We start from the raw sequence: 27,395 nt of genomic DNA on the forward strand, positions 1-27,395 counted from the left end.
CGATGATCTATGGGATCACAAAACTTCTCCCCAGGGGGAGCCCTTTGCTGTGAGGCTAGGGAGGGGAGCCCACAATGCAACATTCCCCCTAGGGGTGGCGGAGAGCAGGACCTCACAGGGAGAGACTCATAGGGACAAGGGCTCCTGTTCCAGAATGGAACTCCTAAGCCTCTTGTCTGCGAGTCCATGAAAACCATAAAGTCTGCTGAGAAACAATCTGAATGCACTACAGTAGGTTATTATAATGCTCCTTCCATTTCCTCTGTAAAAATGGATACCACCAAGATCACGAAGACTACAATAGACATTGTCCTACAAGAACCTGGTCTGGGCCCCGTTCTCGCATGGCCAGAGGAAAGCTGGCGCTCTCTGATCTCAACCCTGGGGGTGGTGTCCTACCGAAGGATCACATGGGCAGAGTGGGATGGGAGGCGGGGGAAATCAGGCCAGGAAGACTGGGAGGAAACCCTTTAACTTTCCCCATAACCCAGCCCTTTAGATGGCCTTTTGCCATTTTAAAGAATTGGAGCAATTGAACTTTCCCAAAATGAACTGCAAGGACAGAAGAAGAGGGCTGAAGAGGCATGTAGAGTCCAAGCCAGGTAGGAAAGCCTAACAGCTTTTGGCAAGGTCAGGCAATTAGTCCCAAGGGCCTGTACCTGAAACCAATTAACCCACCTGAGGGGCATAAAAGGCTGCAGCACGGGAGAGGAGTATAAAGAAGCTGGAGCAGGGAATGGGAGGTCAGCAGAATAAGAATAGTACAAGGCTGCAGTTCACAAGGAAGCGTGACCACAGAAGGGACACCGGAGTAGAGGAAGGGCAGATTACACCTGCTGCCTCAGAGTTGGTCCTGTGTTCACAAACCCTGTTTGGCTGTGGCAGCATTGGAAGAGACGGGAAGAAACAGTCTTTCCAGGTGTGCCTTAGTGCTGTGAATGTATACCCGAAGTCGTGAATTCTCCCAAGGCCTGGTGCAGAGGCACACAGAGGAAAACTGGAGAGTTGAATACTCTCCCTTAATGAGGTTGGATCAGAGACACCCGTGCAGCAGAGGGGTGTGGGTCCCAAGAGTGCCCGTAGCAGTAGCAGGAGAAGAAACCTAGCCAGGAAGCAGAAGCAGCCAGTCATCGTAATCGTGGAGTCAGGAAATGGAAGCTGCGTACTCCTCAACAGATACCTTGCCTGGAACTCTAGCCAGCTTTATTCGCACTTGCGCACACAGCTACGTAAGTCGAAATTGTTCGCAGAAGTGGGAAGTCTTTCTAATAAAGGGAAATCTAGCACGATCTAGCATGCGCCTATGTTAACAAGCTGAAGTGCCCGTGTGCAGTGAAAGCATCTCTTTTCCCGATTCTTAGAAATTCCCCAACGGTTATGTGGCTCCTATTAACACACAGAAAGTTGCTGGTACCTTAATTGAAGCGTCACAGACTTTCCCAAAATGTTGCCATCCTTGTTTAAAGAGGCCATGCACAACACAATGTTTCACGATACATTGGAGGCCGAATGCTGACCAAAAGGTGGGAACAAACATCTTTTTTGAAGTGGCCGCTCAAGAGAGAAACTAAATAGCGTGTGCCCGATTTAGATTTCATTAAGAAGCTCACATGTTGTAACATATAAAACACTTAGAAATGGCTGAAGCTGATCAACAAGTATTACCCAAGACCATTGAGTGAACTCTGAAAACGTGAATCCCGCTCAATTAAGAACTAAACACCAAAGTTCTGGAGTTGTTGTTACCCCAGAGTCCTCGAATATAAATGTGACAATCATCCAAAGCTGATAGAGTGGCACAGCATCTTAAGGGGTAACTATTGGAGGAAAGGTGTATATGAAGCTGGGCAAGAGAACTGGTTACTTAAGAAGGAAATTCAAAATCTGCATGGCTGAGACTATATGAATGGAGAAGAAATAGTCTGGAAGCTAGCGAAGATTTTGTGGTAATCGCAAGACAGGCAAAAGAGGCTGCCCTTCATTGTCATACAAGTGAGAAGAGTACCTTGCCAACCTGTAGAGGTCGACTAAGTCTTGTTCAAGTTGCCTAACATTAGAAGTTGTACTAGCAGCAGTAGAACTGTGCTCGTCCATATTCTTGTCAGACAGTACCAGCTGGAAGAAGTTGAAGCAGAAGCCAACTGTGTGGCAAGAGTTTGCTCGCACAGTTTTACTAGTAGAAGGGTTTTGCTGAAGAGAGCAAACCATAAGCAGAAGTATCCAGACAAACTGTGTATAAACCCAGCAGAAGTTAAAAGCAGAGGAGTTGATGTAAGCAGAAGTGGTACTTTTGTTTTTAACTTTACCTATTCTTTCCTGGAAGGAAGTCATCCAGGAAACCCCATTGGTGCCGTTATTTTCTTTGTGTACCTGGAAAAGTGAATATTTCCATCAAGCTAAGAAAAGACTTTTATCAGTGGATTTTTAAGTGTGTGAACTTTTTTCTTTGGAACTAAAAAAGGCTTGAAGACTTTTTCCTTGGAAGAAATGGGCCTGGGGGAGCAAGATCAGCCCATGACAAGTAGATGTAATCCAAGAAACTGGTTGTTTGGTAACCATGTTGTTTTCATGTTGCTTTAAATGTTTATGTTTAGTTTGAGGGCTAGTTTGGGGAATGCTAGGATGTTTTTCCATAGATCCTGGACTAGGTAGGTAATCCCCTGGTAGAGTAGGTTTAGTTAGGGTTTATTTTACAATTTTGTGTAAAACAAAATGTCAAATCCTGAGAAAAATAAACAGTCGTGAGTCACACATTACTGACCCCTCACAACATACAGTCTGCTCTCAAATTATCTTCCAGGAGTACTATGAAGATTGATCGAGTTATACAAACTACTCCTTTTCTAAGTACAGAGGTACTGGGAGAATACCCAACGAATACAAAGGACAGACAGGCCACTGGGGAAGACCCAGCTGAGGGGAAATAAAAATAGAGAAACGACCCAAAGAGAGAGGATGAGGGCGTAGCAAGCGAAACAGGCGTGAAACCTGGCAGAACCGGGAAGTTCAGACACAGGAGCAAGAAGTTACGTTCATGAGGCAACCCTCCAGTCGGGAGGACCGTGACAGCAGGTGCAGGAGTCTCTTTCAGGCCGACCCAGAGCAGGCTTGACTGGAAGCTGCAGATCGACAGACAGTGGCCTGACCTCAAGGATGTGGACCGAGAGGTCCAATAACTGCGCCAAAATCATCTGGCCAGGGACCCAGTGGAGCAAAAACCCGGCAGCAGGGAAAGAAGCAGAGAGAACATTCCTTGGGAACGCATTGACCCAACACTCCAGGAAGAACCGGCGATGTGGCTCTGTGAGGTGGGACCCGGAGTGGTGGGGGTGCCGGGAGGGGTAGCGGGACTCCGCAGGATCGCGGCAACGGGCCGCGAGACAGAAAGCGTAGCCCCATCCCACCCGTCCTCCCTGGGACTCTACAGGTTCGCAGCAACGGGCCGCGATACGGAAGGAGCGGCCCCCTCCCACCCAGCCTTACCTGAGCCCGCCGGGGGTGGCGCCGCGGCTGGTAGCCCGGGATCCGGGTTGGTGGCGACGGGCCTGCGGGGAGCGCGGGTGGTCGCGGAGAGCCGGCTCTGGAGCGGCCGCGTGCGCGAACCCACATGGCGAGAGAGAGAAACTTCCAAGGGGGGGAGGGACTCACGGGATGGAGTTGCCTGGGAGCGGGACTCTCCTGGCAGGCAGCAGAAACAGGCACTTTGGGAAACCACGGCAGCCTTTAAAGGAGGCGGGACATGGCAATACCGGCCAATGAGAAGCCAGATTGACAGGGGAGGTTTCCATTGGGGGGGAAGCAAGTCACTCACATCACATAAAAGCCCGGGAACTAATCCAGCGTTTGGTGTTGATTTTCCTAGTCATACGAAGAGGAGAAGGAACAACTGGTGGGCCTATCTGGACACCAAGGAGACGTAGGAGGGTTTAAATCACGTCCCTGGAAGGCTGCCTAAGAGTGGAGTAACTCTCAATGAGTTTATGGGCTATATTTACTTTAGTTTAAAATTACAAGAATAAAGTATAATTTCAGCAACCCAAACCTGGTCCGGGTCTTGATTTCTACATTGGCGACCAAGGTGGGATTTGCGACAACGCGATGGAGACCCTAATTAAAACCCTGACGAATGGCCAACAGCAGTTGCAGCAATTAATACAGCTGCAAACGCAACAGGCAGTGGCTGACCGCCAGGCGTTCCAGCAAGCCATCCAATTACAGGGCACCCTACATACCACGGCCCAGGACAAACAACATGAGAACATTATCAGGCTCACAGATGCAGTGGCCAGCATGAGGAACCAACCCATGGTGCCGTCCACCCTGCTCCAGAAGTATAAGGAGGGAGAGGATCCAGCCTTTTTCTTCACAAGTTTTGAGAGGATTGCAAGAAATGCGCAATGGCCGCCTGAACACTGGGGCCAGTATGTTGCTCCCTTATTATCGTGGGTGATGCAGGGTGCATATCAGGCTGTGAACCCCAATGGTAACACTCCATATGGGGAAATTAAAGCAGCTGTACTGGACCGTCTAGGCCTGGATGAGGAGGCCTATCGCCTTCAGCTAAGGGACACCAGGTTAAGAAACGGAGAGTCTCCCAGGCAGTTATATTACCGCATTAAAGATCTGACGGAGAAGTGGATGCAATCCCCCACACCAGCCAACCAACCCCTCCTAGATAAAATAATCCTGGAACAGATCATAGAAGCCTTGCCGAGCCCAATGCAAAGATGGGTTAGGCAACACCACAGGCCTACATTGGCGGAAGCCGTGGACATTGCGTCGGCTTACCAAAAGGCCGGGTATAGTCGCTTCCCCTCAACAAGTATACCAGGAAGGATGACGTCGCCGAGCTTTGAACAACAGATACAGAACGGCCCAAAAGTGGCACACACCAGATGGAGGCAACCGCAGGAGGTTTCCAGGAAACCAGAAGAAAGGAAGACAGGATACGAGGAGAAACAGTCACCCATAATCCCGGGAATTCGACAACCCCAGTGCTTTGAGTGGGGTGAATGGGGTCACATTGCCCGGTTTTGCCCCAGAAGGAAGACCACAGAGCCTATGGAAATTGGCTACATGAAGCCACATCCGGAAGTACGTAGCCCTGGTCCATACATCGTGGATATTAGGGTGGATGGACGACCGACCCGGGCGCTGCTGGATAGCGGAAGTCGACAAACAGCCATATCTCCCACCGTGAGTAATAACCCTAATTTACCTAACATTTCTATACCAATAAAGTGTATACATGGGGACATTGAAACATACCCGATGAGAAAGGTACAGATCGAGGTGAATCATGAAACCACTCAATTAAAGGCTGCCGTCCTTCCTACTCTACCCACCCCAGTGGTCCTGGGAACAGACCTGCCCCACTTTGGTAAAACACTGGATGAAGACAGAGCGAAGAGTAACAGAACCACGAACATAGGTGACTCTAGAAACCCTCCCTGACATAAAAGACGGAATAGACTAGAGTGGTGCCAAGCCAGTTACATGACCCGACCCATTAACTGGCAACCCGAGGATCATGAGGACTCCCTGAGGGGGGGAAACCCTAACTGATCCCACCCTTCGGGTAGCCTGTGAGAGAGCGGCCAATGAGAAAGATCCAGACGTAACAAAAGGACCTGGCTTTCTGTTCCGTCACGGACTATTGTACCGAAAATATAAGGCGGACGATGGGACTGTAAAGGAACAATTGGTATTACCAAAACCCCATAGAATGGTCATAATGCAACTGGCACCCAACCACCCCTGTGGCGGGCATATGGCCTCCCTGAAAACGCAGCAGAACATCCTGAGGCGGTTCTACTGGCCAGGCATATACGGTGAAGTATCCCAGTTCTGTAAGGCGTGTCCCACTTGCCAGCTAACAAGTGGCGTCTTACCAGCAAAAGCCCCTTTGCAGAAGATGCCCCTTATTAACGTTCCTTTTCAGCGGATAGGCATGGACATCGTTGGACCAATAGAACCCGCATCCCGTGGATACAAGTATCTACTAGTCATTGTTGACTATGCTACGCGATATCCAGAGGCATTTCCCTTGAAGGGAACATCAGCCCGACAACTATGTGACCAGCTCATTCCCTTCTTCGCAAGAGTGGGGTTACCCTCAGAAGTTATCACCGACCAAGGGACCAATTTTATGTCCACCTTACTTCGGCAGGTATGCGAAAGACTGCAGATACAACAGTTACGCACCTCGGTATACCATCCCCAGACTGATGGCCTTGTCGAAAGGTACAACAAAATGATCAAGAAAATGATACGGAGCGTGACCGGGTCAGATGGGAAGAACTGGGACCGCATATTGCCCTTGGCCTTGATGGTATTACGCGACACCCCACAGTCGTCTACTGGTTTTTCTCCATTCGAGCTCCTTTTCGGAAGACAACCCCGAACCATCTTGGATCTTGTAAAAGAAGAATGGGAGACTTCGGATGAGATCTCTTTAACAGAGTACACCGAAGAGTTGAAGGAACATCTGACAGCACTCCGCTCGATGGCCAAGACAAATCTGGGACACGCTCAGACAAACCAGGAGAAAAACTATAACAAAGGAAGTCGGATGAGGACCTTCCGAATAGGAGACCAAGTACTAATCCTACTACCCACCAGTACTAACAAGCTATTGGCCAGGTGGAGAGGTCCTTATGAAGTTAAGGAGGTACTCAGCCCTGTGACGTATCGGATCCACCAACCCGATCGTGCCACACCAGACAAGGTATACCATGTGAACCTGCTAAAAGCATGGAACGCGCCTGTATTGGTAGCCACAATGGATACCGGTGAGGATACCTCAGAACAAAATGTGAATCGTGAACAGGGCAAGCTAGAAGACGTGCAATGGGGAACCATCTTGACTCCTTCGATGAAGTCAGAACTTTTGACCAGACTGTCACCCTTTGGAGAAGCGATCTCGGCCTTACCAGGGAGGACCGATCTAATCGAACATGAGATCAAAACCGATCCCGGACAGATTGTTAGGCTAAGGCCCTATCGTATTCCAGAAGCACGAAGGCTGGTTATCCGAAATGGATATAATTGAACTATCAACCAGCCCATGGTCATCCCCGATAGTGTTGGTACCAAAGCCCGATGGTACAATTAGATTTTGTATGGACTACCGACAGTTCAATACGATTTCCAATTACGAAGCATATCCTATGCCACGAATGGACGAGCTGTTGGAAAGGCTAGGATCCGCTAACTCCCTAAGTACGCTTGACCTAACTAAGGGTTATTGGCAGATTCCCTTGAAATCCACGGACCGGGAAAAGACTGCCTTTACAACTCCCCAAGGTCTATACCAATTCAAGGTTTTGCCATTCGGGCTACACGGTGCACCAGCCACCTTCCAGAGACTGATGATGTCATACTACATCCCCATGAGAGTTATGCTGCGGCTTACTTAGACGACATCGTCGTGTATAGCACGACCTGGACAGACCATGTACACCACTTGGAACAAGTGGTGTCTGAGTTGTTTAAGGCAGGCCTACACATTAATCCGAAGAAAACTGTGATAGGGGCACACGAGACGAAATATCTGGGACACTTGGTAGGCGGAGGCACGATACGACCACAATTCTCGAAAATCCAGGCCATTCACGAGATTCCTACTCCATCCACGAAGAAACAGATCCGTGCCTTTTTGGGTTTCATAGGCTACTACCGTAGATTTATCCCAGATTTCTCATTGGTGGCAGCTCCACTAACTGACGCTTTGAGGAACAAAGGATCTCCCGATTTGACCAAGAACACCGCTGCTTTGGAAGCTATCGATGTCCTAAAGCAGAGGATCACCTCAAATCCAGTACTTCGGTGCCCCGACTTCCATAGCCAGTTTTTTCTTCAGATGGACGCATCGAATCAGGGGCTGGGAGCAGTACTTTCACAGGAACAAGAGGGCGAACTTCAACCAGTCTGTTTCGTGAGCAGGAAGCTCGTACCTCACAAGGAGGCCTATTCCACTATTGAGAAGGAGTGTTTGGCCATCAAATGGGCGGTAGAGACCCTCAGGTACTATCTCTTGGGTCGCTGCTTTACGTTGTATACCGACCATGCCCCCTTACAGTGGCTAGCAAGACATAAGGATACCAACCAGCGGGTGCTTAGATGGTTCCTGTCTCTACAACCGTTCGATTTCCTTAACTTACACAGACCTGCGGGTTTCCAGCTGGTGGCTGACTATCTGTCCCGGAATGCTCCCTTGCCCAATCGGCCAGGGTTTGTGATGGGGAGATGCGAGGTGGGACCCGGAGTGGTGGGGGTGCCGGGAGGGGTAGCGGGACTCCGCGGGATCGCGGCAACGGGCCGCGAGACAGAAAGCGTAGCCCCATCCCACCCGTCCCCCCCGGGACTCTACAGGTTTGCGGCAACGGGCCGCTATACGGAAGGAGCGGCCCCCTCCCACCCAGCCTTACCTGAGCCCGCCGGGGGTGGCGCCGCGGCTGGTAGCCCGGGATCTGGGTTGGTGGCGGCGGGCCTGCGGGGAGCGCGGGTGGTCGCGGAGAGCCGGCCCACGCGGCCCGCCGAGCGTCTCTCCCCGCCAGGAAGGGAGAGGAGGGAGAGACGGCTTGCTCGGCGGGGCGGTCCGCTCTGGAGCGGCCACGTGCGCGAACCCACATGGCGAGAGAGAGAAACTTCCAGGGGAGGGGGGGGGGACTCACGGGATGGAGTTGCCTGGGAGCGGGACTCTCCTGGCAGGCAGCAGAAACAGGCACTTTGGGAAACCACGGCAGCCTTTAAAGGAGGCGGGACATGGCAATACCGGCCAATGAGAAGCCAGATTGACAGGGGAGGTTTCCATTGGGGGGGGGAAGCAAGTCACTCACATCACATAAAAGCCCGGGAACTAATCCAGCGTTTGGTGTTGATTTTCCTAGTCATACGAAGAGGACGAGGAGAGAAGGAACAACTGGTGGGCCTATCCGGACACCAAGGAGACGTAGGCAGTTTTAAATCACGTCCCTGGAAGGCTGCCTAAGAGTAGAGTAACTCTCAATGAGTTTATGGACTATATTTACTTTAGTTTAAAATTACATGAATAAAGTATAATTTCAGCAACCCAAACCTGGTCCGGGTCTTGATTTCTACAGGCTCCAATAGAGAAGAGGCAATGAGAGTCACAGGAGAGCCGGTAGGGGATTGGGGAAGGGTGCTGAAGCGAATGACGACATCAGGACTAATCTCCCTCGTCTCAGTATTTGTAGCGTATTGAAAGGAAAGGAAGCCTCAGGAGTAATATCCCTTGTCGCCAGAGTTGGGATAGAAGTATCAAGTGTGAAGATTACATCACTAGTGATCTTCCTCATCTCAGTTGTGTCAAACAGACTGAAAGAAGACGACATCATGAGTATTCCCCCTCAACACCATCATCGAAGGAGACATTCAGGCTAGAGAGTGCCACGTGAACAATATCCTTTGTCAGTGTTAGAAGAGATCATGGACACTAGAGGAACAGTTAGCCTTGTTTTCTCCGACAAGAGAGGAAAGAAAGAAGAGAAATATATGTTTGTTGGAACAACAGTAGCGTGACTTTTATAGCAAAGACAGGAAAGAAGTGCAAAGGTTGATAAAAATGCTGCAGAAAACTATCCAAAGTTAGCCAACGGTTGAACCAACTGGACCAGGAGAAGGGAGTAATTCTCATGATTCTTTCACAGGGAATTCTTGAATCATAAATTAAGGCAAAAGGTTATAAAGAGCAGCTTGGAGGCTGACCAAGTCGACCAGGAAGAGATATCAGTTAGGAGAAGGGAATCATTCTCCTGTAGCTGTTTATGCTAATGTCTTTTGTTAGTGGTAGAGCTAGAGTAAGCTAGTCTGGACAAAGGACAGACCTTTTCAGACAACCACCATGATGACGAGCACCCAAGTTCTTCTTTGGTTAGGTAGGAAATCCCTTTAGAGATCGTGAAAGCAAGGCTTTTTTAAAATTATTTAAATAAAAGATTGTTGTAAACATGCCACCTGTTTGTCCGCCTCCTGACTCTACCACGCCACAATATTCTGACTAGAGGAGCACTCTCCAATACGAAACAAGGATAAACTTGAATAGGTCGGGGAATTCACTCATGCCCTCTCCTTTTCCCTCTCACCATAACAGTTAAATAAACACTCAATCTGTTGTACCCAAGTGTGGTAAATTCTTGATTTTTTTATGAAGTCGCATGGATCAGCATGAGATAAGGTACAAAATCAAACATCACAGAGTTTTCCAGTATTGATCATACAGGGAGAAAAACACAAGGGTATGAATAATAATTGATCCAAATGCTTGTGTATCAAATAAGGAGCGAGTCCTTCACTGTCATCTGGTGGACAGTATCGTACAGAAGACAAGTGAACATTTTTAGCAAAAAACAATACAACAAGTAACAAGTTATTCTTCCAGACACAGTGACAAAACACTGCAGTTAAAAGGCGAGTCTACACCGGGGTGTTTCAGCCGTTTTATAGGGGCTGAATATGCCTCATATCCGACACGGCCTTCTTCAGGACGGGGCCTGTATGAGATGGATGCTCGTTGAGTGCTGCGAACAGGGAAAAGGAAATATAATCAGGGGAGTGCTCAAGAGGTCATTAAACAAATCATTAACTGTGTCAGTGAAATGAAAAACACAGCTTACCTATATGGGATTGAATCGCCACAGGTACTTGAAAGGGGACACAATCTCATCTGTGAAGGTCCCAATGGGCTCCTATTGCCAAAGGATTAGAGGGGTGACATTTTAGTGAAGTCTCCTCAGTTTATATATACTTGCACACCAAAGAACCAAAAATCACAATGGAGCTTTGTGCAAGCTTATATGGTCACTGTTTACTAAATTGAGCTTACCTCTTAATTGAGGCTGGGGTCTTTTGAAAATGATCTGTGCTGGCCTCGGACGGAAATGGTGTCCTATGAGAAGGCATGCAGTTAGTAACCAGATCAAATATTTGGGTCTGTAGCTGGTATGATAATTTAAATGCATCCGGTATTTTCTAAATACCTCTATTGTCTCTGCGCTCGCGGGCAGTGTGTTACAAGTGAAGAGCTCTGCAGGAAATGCCGAGTCACTTAGTGGGCTCGTAGCTCGTAGACCAGGAAGCACGGCGTTGCTAACGCCGTTGCTAGGTCTCGAGCGCTTTTATACCGGGGACCATCTTTGAATGGTGTCGGGGTCGCATCTGGACTAAGACAGCAGGCAGGTGCCTTTTTGGGAAACGAAATAGTTAGGGAAGCAATTTTGGTCGATCCCCTAATGGATCTTAATATTGTGGTTTCGTTGGACCATGAAGTTTATTTTGGTTTTCATGGCAACTGTTACCAAACAAGAAAACCAGTTCTAAATAGCAACAATGCCGTGCATGTTGTACGGAACTTGCTTAGATCATTTTTTTAAAACACGTAAAGGACTATACATGCAAATGTGTGTTTAAAAAACGTATCATTGAAAACAGATCTTAAATCTACATTGTGTCTCGCACGTAACATGGAAGTACAGTTCACTGATGTTTATACATTATGTCCGACATGTCGTGGAAGACAAGGAACAAATAACAGTTTGCACGTGACTCATGACATTGGAAAAAAAACAGATCGTATCTATACATTGTATCCGACACATTACAGTAGATGCAAGATAGAAGCACAGTAAATCATGACTGATGGACCTGGATGACAATATATTGGCATAGTGCAAATTACTCAACACAGTTCACCTACGAAAAGTAGCACAGCAAGTTAGTGCACGTGGTTCAGTGAAAAAAGGGAGCACATATATCAACAGCGTACAATTGAATCCAGGTAATAAATGCTGCTATATCAGGACATGGTATGTAGGCCTGCACCTGGAACCATCATATCTACAGGTATTTAAAGAAATAATTGCCACAGCAGTGTACATCATCGCATGTGGATGCAAAAGGTCATGACTATGGAAAGTGACAGCTGAACTGTCTAAAAAGGACTCGCAGGAAAGATTTCCATTCAACGGTAATGTTAAGTCCAGCCTGCATGGTGCCCAATTTATGTACCCATCGTTGTTAGAGTTGTGTTAAAATCTTGTTTGTCTCCCCCCCTCCCCCCGCTTGACGGGTGTCACCTTTTGCAAAACAAACCATCTGAAGTCCGCCTTCGTGGTTCTTCTTGCTAAAATGCTCGACCAGGGGCTTGTCAGCTATCTTGTTCCTTCTGCATGAACTGTGTTCAGAAATTCCCATTTTGATGGGACGGATGGTCTTCCCTACATACAGTAGTCCACAAGGGAATTGTATTATGTAAATGATGCCCTTTGTGTTGCAATTTGTATGGTCCTTCATTATCCATTTTATTGTCTTGTGTTCAAAAGATTTTTTTTTATGCGAGTGGGCATGCCTTCTTAGGTCTCTTCTCAAGGCAGATCTCTGTGTGTGTCTCGCTCTCTTTTTGGCTTGTCTGATGGATTTTCGGGGGTAGCTCCTTTCTGTCAGTCGAGTCTGTAGGTCATCGGCATGTTTTCTGTACATCTCAATTTCCGTGCAATTCCTACCGATCCGTAAAACCTGGCCGTATGGCAGATTGTATTTTAAACCCATCGGGTGGTAACTTTGGAAATGGAGTAGACTGTTGCAGTCCGTCGGTTTTCGTAATAATTCTGTCTTCAAATGGTCTCCTGTTCTGTATATGTGGAGATCTAAGAAGTCAATCTGGTGATGGTCCCAATGTATGGTAAATTTAATGTGGGGACTCCGTAAATGTATCCATCGGTGAAAATCCTGCAGTCCAAGGGGTGAGCCATTTCATACGATTATGTCGTCTATATAACTTTTCCAGAGGGAGATGTTCCCTAGGAAAGGATTTTCTTCAGAATACATTGTTCTTCTCGTAGTTGGACATACAAAGATTTGCAATGTCGGGGACAAATGTGGCCCCCATACTCACTCCCTTGGTTTGTTTATACATCGGATTCTGGAAGAGACATTTTCTGACATTGCCAGTCTTGTATGCACCAGAATGAATTTGGTTGGAGTTGAAACGATGTCATCCCTGGTATTCAATTTGTCGCGTATTGCCTCTAGACCTTCTGCTTGTGGGATTGATGTATACAAGTCTTCCACATCCACTGATAGAGCTCAGTGGTGGGTAGAAGACAGATTTTTGCTTGAAGCCTGCAGTGTTTTCAGATCTGACCGGTTGTTCTTCGTGACTGGTGTCTCTCGTAGAGGGTAGATGGATTTCACAAAAATGTTTTAGGCGTATATTCCTGTAGAAATTCCGAAGTTCCAACTCAATCTCAAAAGGTTGAGCTTTCTGGGCTGTAACGAAAGATAGTCCTTTGAAAAGCAGCCTAAGTTTGGGCAGGGTCATTATACACTCGTATAAGCCGAAGACTGGTATCCCATGGGTGGTCCTTGGTTCTGATACCATTGACGCATGCGCATCCGCTGTCCCGATGGTCTGGGCCTTCTTCTGGGTCTGCCCCCTTTGAACCCCCGCCCACCTTTGGCAAAGGACTACTTTTCGTTCCAGCACAGAAAGCTCAACCTTTTGAGATCGAGTTGGAACTTCGGAGATTCTACAGGAATATATGCCTAAAACATTTTTTTGAAATCCAGAAGTGTGCCCAATAGCCGCTCATTGAAAGTTGAATTCAGAAGTGTACCCAATAACCGCTCATTGAAAGCTGCATTTAGAAGTGTGCTCAATAGCCTCTATGAATTTAGAAGTGCACCCAATAGCCGCTCATTGAAAGTTAAATTTAGAAGCGTGCCCAATAGACGTTCATTGAATGTTGAATTATGAAGTGCGCCCAATAGCCGCTCTTTGAATCTAGAAGTGTGCCCAATAACCACCCATTGAAAGTTGAATTTAGAAGTTTAAACTTAGACGTGCATTTAGAATTTGATTTTACAAGTGTCACAATAGCCCTTCTGTGAAAGCTCAATCTAGAAGTGCACCTAGAAGTTGAATTTAAACTGTGCCCAATAGACTCTGTGAAAGTTGAATCTAAAATGCGAACAATAACCTCTCTGCGAAAGTTGAATTTCGAAGTGTGCTCAATATATTAATAGTCTAGTTGGTTCAACCAGGCACGGTATTAATCTCCCTAATAACCTCTCTGTGCAAAGTTGATTCTAGAATCCAGAACCCTGCCGAATAGCCTAATATCTTCCCTGTATAAAGTCGAATAGAGAGAATTGTGCCTATTAGCGTACCCTAATTGATCTGACTAGTGTCCAAATGAGTCTATCTGCGCCTAGATCAAATTAGAAGTGTCCACGACAGCATTAAGGTTAGAAGCGTGCCTAAAATACCCTTGTGAGCAAAGTCTAAGATAAAAGTATACCTAATAGTATATCTGTGTAATGTAGAATCCAGAACTGTGCCGAATAACCTAATACTCACGCTATACAAAACTGAATCTAGAAGATAGACCTATTATCAACCCTATACATCATCCCGGTGTACGTTTTGAACTTAGAAGTGTACCTAATATTACCTAATATCTCTGTGTACAGTTGAATCTAGAAGTACACCTAATAGTCTAATATTATCTCTGTGCAAATTGAACTTGGAAGTGTCCCTAGTAACGTGCCCTCACTGAATTTAGAATACAATTAGAAAACCTTCCGATACTACACCTAAAAGTTCAAAATGAGTGCACCCAGTGCACCAGAGCCTGTCGGAAACAACCACCCTAGACCACCCCCACTTCCCGATCTACCTGCCATCCCACCCGCCTTCGCACTCCCTACCATCTCCCTCTCCAAACACCACCCCTATCATCTGGTCCAATCACTTAATTCTCTCTTTCGCCATTCGCTCACCCGACCCTCTTCCCGTCCTCGAATCTGAACCACTGAATCTACGCAAATGCTGGAAAAAACTAATAATCATCCCAGACCTAGCCGACATACTCCTCCAGTCCCCACCTTCAACCTGCCAACTCACTAAACTACTAACCCCTGACGCCTTTGACTCATGGCTCAACGTATCTCTGATGGGGCTCACAGCCCCTTGCAAACCATCAACCCACCGTGGCCTCTTCCCCAGATGGTTCACCCCTGAGCTGAAAACCACTAAACAACTATATAAATACCTAGAACGCAAATGGCAGAAAGACAAAACCGAGGAGAGTAGGACCACCTTGGCCCTTCACCTTTATCGGTACATGGCCGAAACCCGGAAAGCAAAAAAAGCCCACTACAACTCCCGAATCCTAAACTGCAAAAACCCAAGCCAAAAACTTCACAAAATCATTGCCGGATTCACCAAACTGGCCTGCACCACGACCGTCCCGACTCCCTAACAATCACTGTGCAACTCTCTCTCCCTCCACTTTTACACCACGGCTCTAGAAAGAACAAATACTCTAGCCACCAAACTGGCTCTCTCACATCCTCCAGGCAATACTACCCCCTTACCGGCCAGCCCACCGGCCGCGACCACTACTCAACCAACGTTCGAATCCTTCAGTCCAATATCACCAGAGCAATTTCTCAAACGTCCAAAGAAATTTTCGCTTCAACCTGCGCAGGGGAACATGCAAGATCCATCATAAATGCCTCCCTTTCCTCTGGAAATTTTCCCCGCGACGCATTCAAAATGGTTCATGTCAAACCTCTAATTAAGAAACCCTCCGCCGACCCTCTCGAGCCAAAAAACTACCGGCCCATCTCAAACACCAGGTTCCTTGCCAAACTCATTGACCGAACTGCCTACTCCGAACTAAATGCATTTGTCGAAGCCAACAACCTTCTAGACCCCGCACAATCAGGTTTCAGAGCTCGTCATGGAACTGAAACCACCCTAACCTCAATCTGGGATGACCTTAAAATGACGGCAGACTCCGCAGGATGCACCGCACTAATCCTTCTTGACCTATCCGCTGCCTTTGACACTATCAATCACTCAATCCTCCTAGACCGCCTCCACTCCCTAGGAATTTATGTAACCGCTCTTAAATGGATAGCTTCATTCCTCAAAGATAGATACCAAATAACAATACTCTCCACCTATACCTCCCAAGCCCGACCAGTCGACACGGGAGTCCCACAAGGAGCATGCCTATCTGCCCTCCTATTCAATCTCTACTTGATCACCCTCCCACCAATAATTAGTTCACACATCTTGTGTTACAATTACGCCAACGACACTCAACTGAAACTTATGAACTCAAAACCCAACTCAAGACCTGACCTAGCCTCCTGCCTCCTTGACATAGAACTCTGGATGACCCAAAGCCACCTCTTGTTAAACCCTTACAAAACGGAAATCATGGTATGTGGCAACTCCGAAGTTCTTCCACACCCACTACCATGGCCATCCACCATGGGCAACTCACCGACCCCCTCCAACTCAGTGAAAAATCTTGGATGCACCCTTGACGCTGACCTAACACTCTCGCGCCAAGTCAACAACGTCTCAAAGTCCTGCCACTACCACCTTAAAACCCTTAGGCGCATCTTTCCATCTCTCATTTCCCCAACAGACTCTCCGCAGTTCAATCAATCGTTATATCAAGACTTGACTACGCAAACCCCCTATACCTCGGAGTCCATGCGTACCAACTGAATAAACTCCAAAGGGCCCAAAACGCGGCAGCCAAAATGCTACTTGAACGCGGCCCAAGAGACCACATCTCCCCAGCCCTTAAGACGCTGCACTGGCTTCCAGTAGCACGAAGAGTGCCTTTCAAAACCTTATGCATCTCCCATCGAGCGCTGCATAAAACCGGACCTCAATATATTCAAGACAAGCTAAAACCCTATCACCCCCCACGCACCCTAAAATCAAGCTCAGCTGGTCTAGTCATACCTAAGACAAACTCAGTCAGATTAGGCGGATCGTCATTCTCAGCCTTGGCCCCCACGCTGTGGAACTCACTCCCACCCCACATCTTCCTAACTAAGGATTTAATGTCTTTCCGCAAACTGCTGAAAACCTGGCTGTTCCCCTAAAACCAAACCGTACCAAGCTAACCCAACAGACCAACAGCATCTCAATGACACCAATCCACTACCTGATGCAAGAAATTGACGGCTAATAACCCATAATATAAGCTAGAAGGACTAACAGAATTAAACGAGAACAGTAGATCAAAGCAGGAAATGGCTAATAAGAATAATCATACGGAAACAGTAAAGAGATTTAAATCTCCGTGAAATGGACGGAATGCACAAGGAGTGACTGAAGTGAATGGCGTGGATGCAATAGATAAAACTGATGAAGCTTGTGGAAAAGATGAATGCGCTGAGTGGAAGAATGCATGAGTGGAAGAACAGATAACTATATAGTTCAAACGAGTGTATAAATTGAATGAGTGAACAGATCGGATGAAGGTATAGAATAGATGATTAAAATTATCGCTTGTGCAGATAAATGTGCAGCCCTGGCGAATGTATAGGACAGATGAGTGTATAGGACAGATGAGCGTGTAAGGCGGATATAAAGAACAGGATATCAGCGAATGACCTTATTGCTGTTGAATGAGAGGGGATGCGCGCGCGGAGAGGGGATGCGCGCGCGGAGAGGGGATGCGCGCGCGGAGAGGGGATGCGCGCGCGGAGAGGGGATGCGCGCGCGGAGAGGGGATGCGCGCGCGGTGAGGGGATGCGCGCGCGGAGAGGGGATCTCTCCGCGTGCGGAGAGGGGATGCGCGCGCGGAGAGGGGATGCGCGCGCGGAGAGGGGATGCGCGCGCAAAGCAGATGGAATGAATGAAGAATATAGATTGAGGCTATATGGATAGAACAAATGTTATACGTGAGTGCATACATGAGACAGACAGGAGTGCATGCATTGAGCAGACAAGAATGAATGCGTGAGTCAGGCTGGAGTGAGTGGAGCTAAACTCGAGTGCATGAGCGCGTCGAGCGGGCCGAGGGTATGGAGCCATCTGGGGTGCACGAAAGTGATAGAAATGCGTGACATATATAGTATGATCTGGAATGCAGAGAACGTTCAAAAGAGCTTATATCACATCATAACACACCACCACGCTTACTCTCTCCTTACACCACCACTCAACTAGAACACAGACATACCATGACACCATTCGGTATATCCGTTCTCATACCAACATTCTGCCTCATACTCCCCATCACTCTAAATAAACACTGCTGGTTACCCACCCCGACCCCAGCCAGGCGTTCTCTTCAGGCCTAACGCAGCCACAATCGATCTGGATAAATCATGCCAGAACGAACACATACTCCTGACCTCTCAACCACCACAGCTACCGCTAAGAAGCAGCTATTAGACTAATACCGCACCAGCTGCACACACATCCGGTGCTCACACGTACCTCGAATCTCTCTACTCTCTATTGACCTGAACTTCGGTTCCTAAGGGTGTTCAACCTACCAGCGCCTTCAGACCATACCAATGGTATATAAGGCACTATATAAATGCAAAGTAACTTGGTAAAGCAGCCAGGTACACTAAGTAATACAACATGCTTTGCTTTTAAAAAGAAGAAGAATTTAAAAGACTCTCTGGTGCACACTTTTATAGAACCACTCCCACGAGTGGACAACACGTTGTGGAATCTACCCCCACTCGTGGGGCATTAAAAAATGCAGCAAGTGAGTGGCATGCCCACTCACATTAAAAAAAAATCTTTTGAACACAAGACAATAAAAGGGACAATGAAGGACCATACAAATTGCAACACAAAGGGCGTTATTTACATAATACAATTCCCATGTGGACTACTGTATGTAGACCATCCATCCCATCAAAATGGGAATTTCTCAACACTGTTCATGCATAAGGAACAAGATAGCTGACAAGCCCCTGGTCGAGCAAGAAGAACCGCAAAGCGACAGACTTAAGATGGTTTGATCTGCAAAAGGTGACACCCGTCAAGCGGGGGCGGGCGGGGTCGACAAACAGGATTTTAACACAACTCGAACAACGATGGGTACATAAATTGGGCACCGTGCAGGCTGGACTTGACATTTCCGTTGAATGGAAATCTTTCCTGCGAGTCCTTTTTAGACAGTTCAGCTGTCACTTTCCATAGTCATGACCTTTTGCATCCACATGCGATGATGTACACTGCTGTGGCAATTATTTCTTTAGATACCTATAGATATGATGGTTCCAGGTGCAGGCCTACATACCATATCCTGATATAGCAGCATTTATTTCCTGGATTCAATTGTACGCTGTTATATGTGCTCCCTTTTTTCACTGAACCACTTGCACCAACTTGCTGTGCTACTTTTTGTAGGTGAACTGTGTTGAGCAATTTACACTGCCAATTTGGGATGGAGCACTCTGTATAGATATTGTCATCCAGGTCCATCAGCCATGATTTACTGTGCTTCTATCTTGCATCTACTGTAATGTGTCAGATACAACGTATAGCTACGATCTGTTTTTCTCCAATGTTATGAGTCACCAGCGAACTGTGTTATTTGTTCCTTGTGTCTACCACAACATGTCAGACATAATGTATAACCATCAGTGAACTGTACTTCCATGTTACATGCGAGACACAATGTAGATTTAAGATCTGTTTTCAATGATACGTTTTTTAAAAACACACATTTGCATGTATAGTCCTTTACGTGTTTTTTAAAAAAATTATCTATGCAAGTTCCATACAACATGCACGGCATTGTCGCCATTTAGAACTGGTTTTCTTGTTTGGTAACAGTTGCCATGACAACCAAAATAAACTTCATGGCCCAACGACACCACAATATTAAGATCCATTAGGGGGATTGACCAAAATTGCTTCCCTAACGATTTCGGTTCCCAAAAAGGCACCTGTCTTAGACCAGATGCAACTCCGGACACCATTCAAAGATGGCCCCCAGTATAAAAACGCTCGAGACCTAGCAATGGCGTTAGCAACGGCGTGCTTCCTGGTCTACGAGCCCACTAAGTGACTCAGCATTTCATGCAGAGCTCTTCACTTGTCACACGCTGCCCGCGAGCGCAGAGACAGAGGTATTTAGCGAATACCGGATGCGTTTAGATTATCATACCAGCTAAAGACCCAAATATTTGATCTGGTTACTAACTGCATGCCTTCTAATAGGACACCATTTTCGTCCGAGGCCAGCACAGATCATTTTCAAAAGACCACAGCCTCAATTAAGAGGTAATCTCAATTTAGTAAACAGTGACCATATAAGCTTGCACAAAGCTCCATTGTGTGTTTTGGTTCTTTGGTATGCAAGTATATATGAACTGAGGAGACTTCACTAAAATGTCACCTTTTTCTGATAATTTCACCGACACAGTTAATGATTTATTTAATGACCACTTGAGCGCAGCCCTGATTATATTGCCCTTTCCCCGTTTGCAGCACTCAACGAGCATCCATCTCATACATTCCCCCGTCCTGAAGAAGGCCGTGTCAGATATGAGGCATATTCAGCCCCTATAACACTGCTGAAACACCTCGGTGTAGACGCACCTTTTAACTGCAGTGTATTGTCACTGTGTCTGGAAGAATAACTTGTTACTTGTTGTATTGTTTTTTGCTAAAAATTTTCACTTGTCTTCTGTACGATATATCCACCAGATGATGACAGTGAAGGACTCACTCCTTGTTTGATACACAAGCATTTGGATCAATTATTGTTCATACCCTTGTGATTTTTCTCCCTGTATGATCAATACTGGAATACTCTGATGTTTGATTTTGTACCTTATCTCATGCTGATCCATGCGACTTCATAAAAATAAAAAAATCTAGAATTTACCACCCTTGGGTACAACAGATTGAGTGTTTATTTAACTGTTACGGTGAGAGGGAAAAGGAGCGTGCATGAGTGAATTCCGACCTATTGAAGTTTATCCTTGTTTCGCAAGCAGCCTTCCTGGGCAGAATAGGGCCCCCACCAGGAGGCCAGTTTTCTAAGGCACTCTCCAGTACTACATATCATGCACGGTGGCATAGTCTCCAGTACTACGGCCCCTGCACACTCGAGAACTACTTCCCTAGTGCAGTAGTGCATGCTCCAGTACTGCAGCCCCATGTGCAGTGGCCCACGCTCCAGTACTGCAGCCCCATGTGCAGTGGCCCACGCTCCAGTACTGCAGCCCCTGCACGGGTTGTGCACGCTCCATGTGCAGCGAAAGTGGCGCATTAGAATGATCACATACATTTCCCAGTAAACACATTGCCCCTACTTTGGGTTTTTAAGCAGTGTTCCTATTGAAGAATGACCCACCTGCATGACCTAATGGGCTGTAATGTCTCAGCATGCGCTCACTGTAAGAGCCTACGGGGGAGAAGACAGCAGGGGAAAGAAAAAAAAAATCACTCTCCACGGGAGCCCCCACATCTGAAGGCCTTTTTCCAGTTGTGCTAGCCCCATACGCTTTGCACTCTTCAGAGGCAAACTCCAAGCACCCCAATTCTGGAAGTTCTCCAGCTCCAGTTCCCCGCCTCACAAGCAGTGGTTAAACACTAGCCATTCACAGCATTGATTGCTTGATTTGTTGCACGGAGCACATGTATGATGGCAAACCCAACACATCTAAAACATACAAGTATGGCATAACCATTGTCCAGAAACCTCTTTGCAGCATTACAGCGCCTACAGTGGCCTAATCCTTACTCAGACTTGTACATAAATATCAGCGCTGGAATTTTCAGCATATTGTACTGCATTAGCACTCAATCAATGGTGCATTCCTATGGCCTACGCCGCACTAAAAGCACGACAGAAAGAAAGCCTTTTCAAAAGGTGCTCAGTGACTGCTCGATCACATCGTGGAAGGGTCTCACCTCTTCGTCGGATGTGTCTTCCTCGTACTCATTGACTCCAGGAGTGGTCAGATTCTCGTCAGGGTCTCGGTCGGTACCAGCCTCCAGATTCTTGCTGCCTTTCTTGACTTTCTTCTTGGAAGTCTGCATATAAAAGAAGACAAACAGGAAGCATCATTTGCACAACTCAATTCTCCAACGTTGGGTCATTCCCACCCAGATCCCTAGGCTCAGAGCCATTAAGCAATATGTGCCCAGAGTGAACCCCACTCCCTGCCAGATGTACATACAGTAGCAATCTAGGTTCCTGCTTGAGAATATACCCACAGTACCTGCTGTAATCCCTGCATGCACCCAGTGGCAAAAGGAGCTCAGTGCTAGCAGAACATGCCCACATATCGCACACCGGGTGTGCCAGAGGAAAATAGCACTCCTTACCCAGTCTAAACCTTGGAACAATAGGTTGTCAGTGCCAGCAGACTTTCCACATCAGCCCTCCGCACACACTCTGGACGCGTGCACATTACTTATCAGAAAATGTGACTTACTATTCTGGGGAGTACCTGTCCCACTCCCATTTATTTATTGTACATTTGTATGGCACCTATACATAGGTTTTTCAGGCACCATACAAACACAGGTGTTTATTTATAGGTGTACCCGTTCATGCGTGTGCCTCTGGGAGGACCTCTACATGTGCAAGTCTCAAGATGGTGCACAGACATTGCAGCTGTCATGTTTTAGGGGTGTTATGAATGATGTCTTGTGTGGGGTGCAATCAAAGGCCCCAAACCGAAGGTCTGTTTCACAGCAAAAGCATGATTCATCAACACGGACACAATAACAGCTATGCATGTGTGGTTGCAAATGGAAACTGAAGGGCTATGTGAAAAAGGTGTGCCTGTCATTAGCCAAGGAAAAGTAGCATTTTAATTCACAAAGGAAGGGGAATTCAAAAGTTCCCTTTCACATGAAAAACAGGATTTGTAAACACTGACACAAACACGGCTTTGCATGTGTGTTTGCAATTTAAATGGGAAAAAATGTACCCTGCCAACATAAAAATGTTCTGGAAAAAGACATGGCGCGTGTTGACAAAAAGTAATCAAAAGTAATGTAATTATGTTTTGCAAGCAAAACACCAGCAGACATTTGAAAAGTGTGTAGGCCAGAGGCAAACCCTTTTGCTGGCTGTGGGACACTTGTCACAAAGAACTCCCTCACTGGAAGGCTTGTTTTTACACCTCCCCCCACCCCCAACTATTTTACAAATGCAATAAAATGTGGCTCTAGAAAATGGAAAGCCAAGTGCCTTTTAGACTGGCTGTCTCTGCAGGACCATTTTCCCATGGCTGGATCATGGCCAGAATGTAGACCAGAGGTTTGAAGACTGGAGAGCCGTGAAGAAAATACAATTAAGGGAGGCTGAAACTCCAACTTTAAAGACGAAACAACCAACTTCAAAGAGACTAAGATTTCTGGTCACATGTTGGCCAAGAGAGACAAATGGCTGGATGAAGCCTAATTGCCATTTGCTGAACATGACAATGCATTACTTACCGTAAAAGCATTTCTTATGGTTGTATCTGCTTAGATTCACATGCTGTGCATAGGTCCGACATCCAGTGGTCACTGCGGAGTATTGCATTTTGTTTTTCGTAGTCGAAAAGGGGACGTCAACAAGGCGTGTCTGTAACACTATCCCTATAGTGACGTGCGTTGTACCCACAATCCCTCACGCGTCGAGGTTCCTCTGTTTGTATTTTTCTGCCCTGAGGGAGCCTTCTAGACGTGAGTGAGTACAGAAAAGAGAGATATAAAAGGAAGTCTATGTTCCTTCCATCCGAGCGGGGAGGAAGGGTGGGCGCATGTGAATCTAAGCAGATACAACCATCAGAAATACTTTTACGGTAAGTAATGCATTGTCTTCTGATGTTTGTTAATCTGCTTAGAATCACATGCTGTGCATAGACTAGCGAGCAGTACCCGGAGTTGGCGGTGGGTTATGAGAAGGAACAGTAGAGAAAAGATGTCTTAATACTGCCTGTCCCACCTGGGAGTCAGATCTTGAGTGTGCATCTAGACAGTAGTGTTTTGTAAAGGTGTGCACAGAACTCCAGGTAGCCGCTTTGCAGATGGACTCAAGGGGAACATTTGCAATGAATGCTATGGATGCCCCAGTGCCTCGAGTGGAATGTGCTCTTGGCTTGAAGGGTAGTTCTCTCTTAGCAAGAGTGTAACAGAGAGTGATGCATTGTACAATCCATCTAGATATAGTGGACTTAGAGACTGCATCTCCTTCTCTTCCTGCTGCCACCGAGACAAAGAACTGATTAGTTTTTCTCAGTGATCTGGTTCTTTCCATGTAGAACATGACAGCTCTGCGTACATCTAGTGTATGCAGACTTTTTTCTCCCAAGTTGGAAGGGTTTTGAAAGAACGTTGGTAGTTCTATTGACTGGTTTACATGAAATTTAGAGATGAATTTAGGTGCAAACCTTGGGTGTGTGCGAAGAACCACCTTATCCTTGTGAACTGATATGAAGGGGTCTAATACAGAAAGAGCCTGTAGTTCACTTACTCTCCTAATGGAGGTGATAGCTATTAGGAAAGCAGTCTTAAGAGTGAGGTATTTAAGAGTTGCCTTGTGCATGGGTTCGAAAGGAGTGCCCATGAGTCTAGAAAGTACCACGTTTAAGTCCCATCCGGGAGCTGGGCTAGCTATTGGGGGGTGTATTCTCTTTACCCCTTCCATGAAGGCCTTTATAACTGGTATCTTCCACCACGACACTTTAAGTTGGGAAGTGGTGTATGCAGAAAGTGCCGCTAGGTGGACTTTAATGGAATTAAACACTAGACCTGAATCCAGTAAATGGGTTAAGTACAGAATAATGTTAGTGGCAGAGCAGTCAACCGGGTTGATGTTCTTACTTCTACACCAGATGACAAATCTTTTCCACTTGCTAGAATAGCAGTGGCGAGTATTAGGTTTTCTGGCTTCCCTGAGGATGTCCATACATCTCTGAGGGAGATGTAAATGTCCAAATTCTATGATCTCAGGAGCCAGGCTGCTAAGTTCATGGTCTGAGGGCATGGATGCAGTGTCCTGCCCTTGTCCTGTGACAGCATGTTGTACGGGCAGGGAAGTTTCATTGGGGGGGATAGGGACATCTCCATCAAGTGAGCGAACCATGGCTGCCGGGCCCACATTGGGGCCACTAGTATCATGGTCACCTGCTCTTGGTGCATCTTGTGCACCATCTTGTTGAGGAGGGGAGTCGGGGGAAAGGCGTAAACAAATTTCCCTGACCATTGAATCAACAGACCGTTCCCCTTGGACTGCTTCTGGGGGTACCTGGATGCGTAACTTTGGCATTGTGAGTTCTCCAGGGTTGCGAACAGGTCTATTTCCGGGAAACCCCATTGCGTGAAGACGTTTAAGACAATGTCTTCTTGCAATTGCCATTCGTACTCTTCGGGCAGGGGGAAGTCTCTGCTGAGATTGTCTGCTAGCAGATTGAGTTCCCCTGGTACATGTTGTGATAGTAGGAACATGTTGTGTTTGAGAGCCCACTTCCATATATTCTGGGACAGCTTGGACAGTCCTGGAGAGTGAGAGCCCCCTTGCTTGTTGAGATAGTACATGGCTGTGGTGCTGTCTGTGAGGACCATCACTGTCTTTCCTTGTAAGTGTTCCTGAAAGGCTTTCAGTGCTTTGAACACTGCTAATAGTTCCAGCAGGTTTATATGTTTGGATGCTAAGCTCGGAGTCCACACTCCGTGAGCAGTCTGATGGGATAGGTGAGCCCCCCATCCTGTAAGGGATGCGTCTGTGGTTAGAGTGGCTTCCACTGCGGGTGTGGCAAAAGTTTTCCCTAATAACAGGTTTTCCTTTGTCCACCACCGTAGCGAGAGAACCAAGGCCTGCGAGACCACCACTAGATCGTCCCATTGTCCGCTGGACTGACACCACTGGCTGTAAAGCCACTCTTGCATTGGGCGCATGCGCAAGCGCGTGTGAGGTACCAAATAAATATATGACGCCATCATCCCTAGCAAACGCATTGCTTTGCGTACCGTAACCTCTCGACCTGCCACATAATGGGGGATCTGAAACAGCATGTTTTGGACCCTCTCGTTGGAGGGGAAGACGAGGCCGTCCTTTGTTCGAATTAGAGCCCCTAGGAATTGTTTGATTTGGCTGGGGTCTAAGCTGGACTTCTTTTCGTTGATGGAGAAGCCCAGATGGGACAAAAGGTCTACGGTCTTTTGGGTATTGGAGAAGCATGTTTCGTAAGAATCCCCTGTTATGAGCGAGTCGTCGAGGTACGGGTAAACCGGGATGGATAATCTGCGCAGGTGGGCCGCTGCCACTGCCAGTACTTTCGTAAATACCCTTGGTGCAGATGCTATCCCGAAGGGTAGTACTCTGAACTGGTAGTGTTTGTTCTCTATCTTGAACCTGAGGTATTTTCTGTGCGCTGGCAACATTAAAATATGAAAGTATGCATCTTTCATGTCTAGTGTTGTCATGTAATCCCCCTGTGATAACAGTGGGATTACATCCTGCAAGGTTACCATACGAAACTTTTGGAGTTTGACAAAATTGTTCGCTGGACGCAGATCTAATACAGGGCGCATGGTTAAATCCTTTTTGGGTACAAGGAAGTACACTGAATAAATACCTTCTGTTACCTGCGATAGGGGGACAGCCTCTATAGCTTCTTTTTTCAGTAGCTCTTCTACTTCTTGAAGAAGAATAGTGAGGTGTTCCGGTGTCATGCGCCGGTTCCGTGGGGGTCTGTATTTTGGGGAACCGTTGAATTCGATGCAGTATCCGTGGGCTATGGTGGATAATACCCAGCGGTCCGACGTTATTCCCTCCCATGCTGAAAGGAACGATGTTAGCCGGCCCCCGACCGGTGATGCATGGGAGGGGACCCGAATCTTTGGGTCATTTGTTGGTATTGGGCGTGGGGCCTTTTGGACTGGAGCCGCGCCCTCTTCCTTTGCCACGACGTTGGCCTCTTTGACTGAACTGGTTGCTTTGGTAAGAGGGCCAGTTGGTAGCAGAGTAAAATTGTTGTTGGCTTTGCTGCTGGCGTTGGCCACGAAAGGAGCGTCTATTGCCATAGCTGCGTCTGTTAGGTGGCCTAGAAATTTGGTCAAGAGTCTTGATGGTATCAAACTCCTTCTTCGCATGTTCTAGGGCCTCATCAACTGCTTTTCCAAACAGATGTGTTTGCTCTATGGGCTTATTTATTAGGGAAGCCTGGGTTTCTGGCTTAAATCCCGAATTGCGCAGCCAGACATGGCGTTTGAGAAGTATTCCCTGAACCAGGGAACGTCCAGCTCTCTCTGCGGCATCCAAGGAGTTCTTTACTATGCCCTGGTTTACAAGAGTTCCCTCTGATATAGTAGCCAACAGGCGTGAACGCAGGGGTTCTGGTGCGTCCTCTGCTTCGCTGCGCAGCTTGCTCCACTGTGCATCTGCGTAGCTAGCTAAAAGGGAATTGTTATTCGCAATCCTAGTTGAGAAGGCGGCGGAGGTCGTGATTCTCTTCCCAAGTGCATAGAGCTTCTTGCCCTCTTTGTCAGGTGGTGCCTCACTAGTAGATAGTGGTACCCCCGCTCTCTTTCTTGCGTTAGTAACTACCAGAGAGTCGGAATAGAATGTCCCCTGATGTACAAA

The 27,395-nt window shown here is 47.1% G+C and overlaps 1 protein-coding gene across 1 annotated transcript in view; it reads right to left on the minus strand.

Moving 5' to 3' along the window:
- BOP1 (BOP1 ribosomal biogenesis factor) overlaps positions 1 to 27,395 on the minus strand; it is a 696,945-nt gene that overhangs the window by 488,927 nt on the left and 180,623 nt on the right. Inside the window, exon 3 of the mRNA XM_069621900.1 lies at positions 21,725 to 21,847. Coding sequence (XP_069478001.1) covers positions 21,725 to 21,847 — 123 coding nt within the window. The remainder of the gene's footprint in view (positions 1 to 21,724; positions 21,848 to 27,395) is intronic.

The sequence above is a fragment of the Ambystoma mexicanum genome, chromosome 5q, assembly GCF_040938575.1.
Source record: "Ambystoma mexicanum isolate Mex_15411 chromosome 5q, UKY_AmexF1_1, whole genome shotgun sequence".
In the NCBI taxonomy this organism is placed as follows: Eukaryota; Metazoa; Chordata; class Amphibia; order Caudata; family Ambystomatidae; genus Ambystoma; species Ambystoma mexicanum.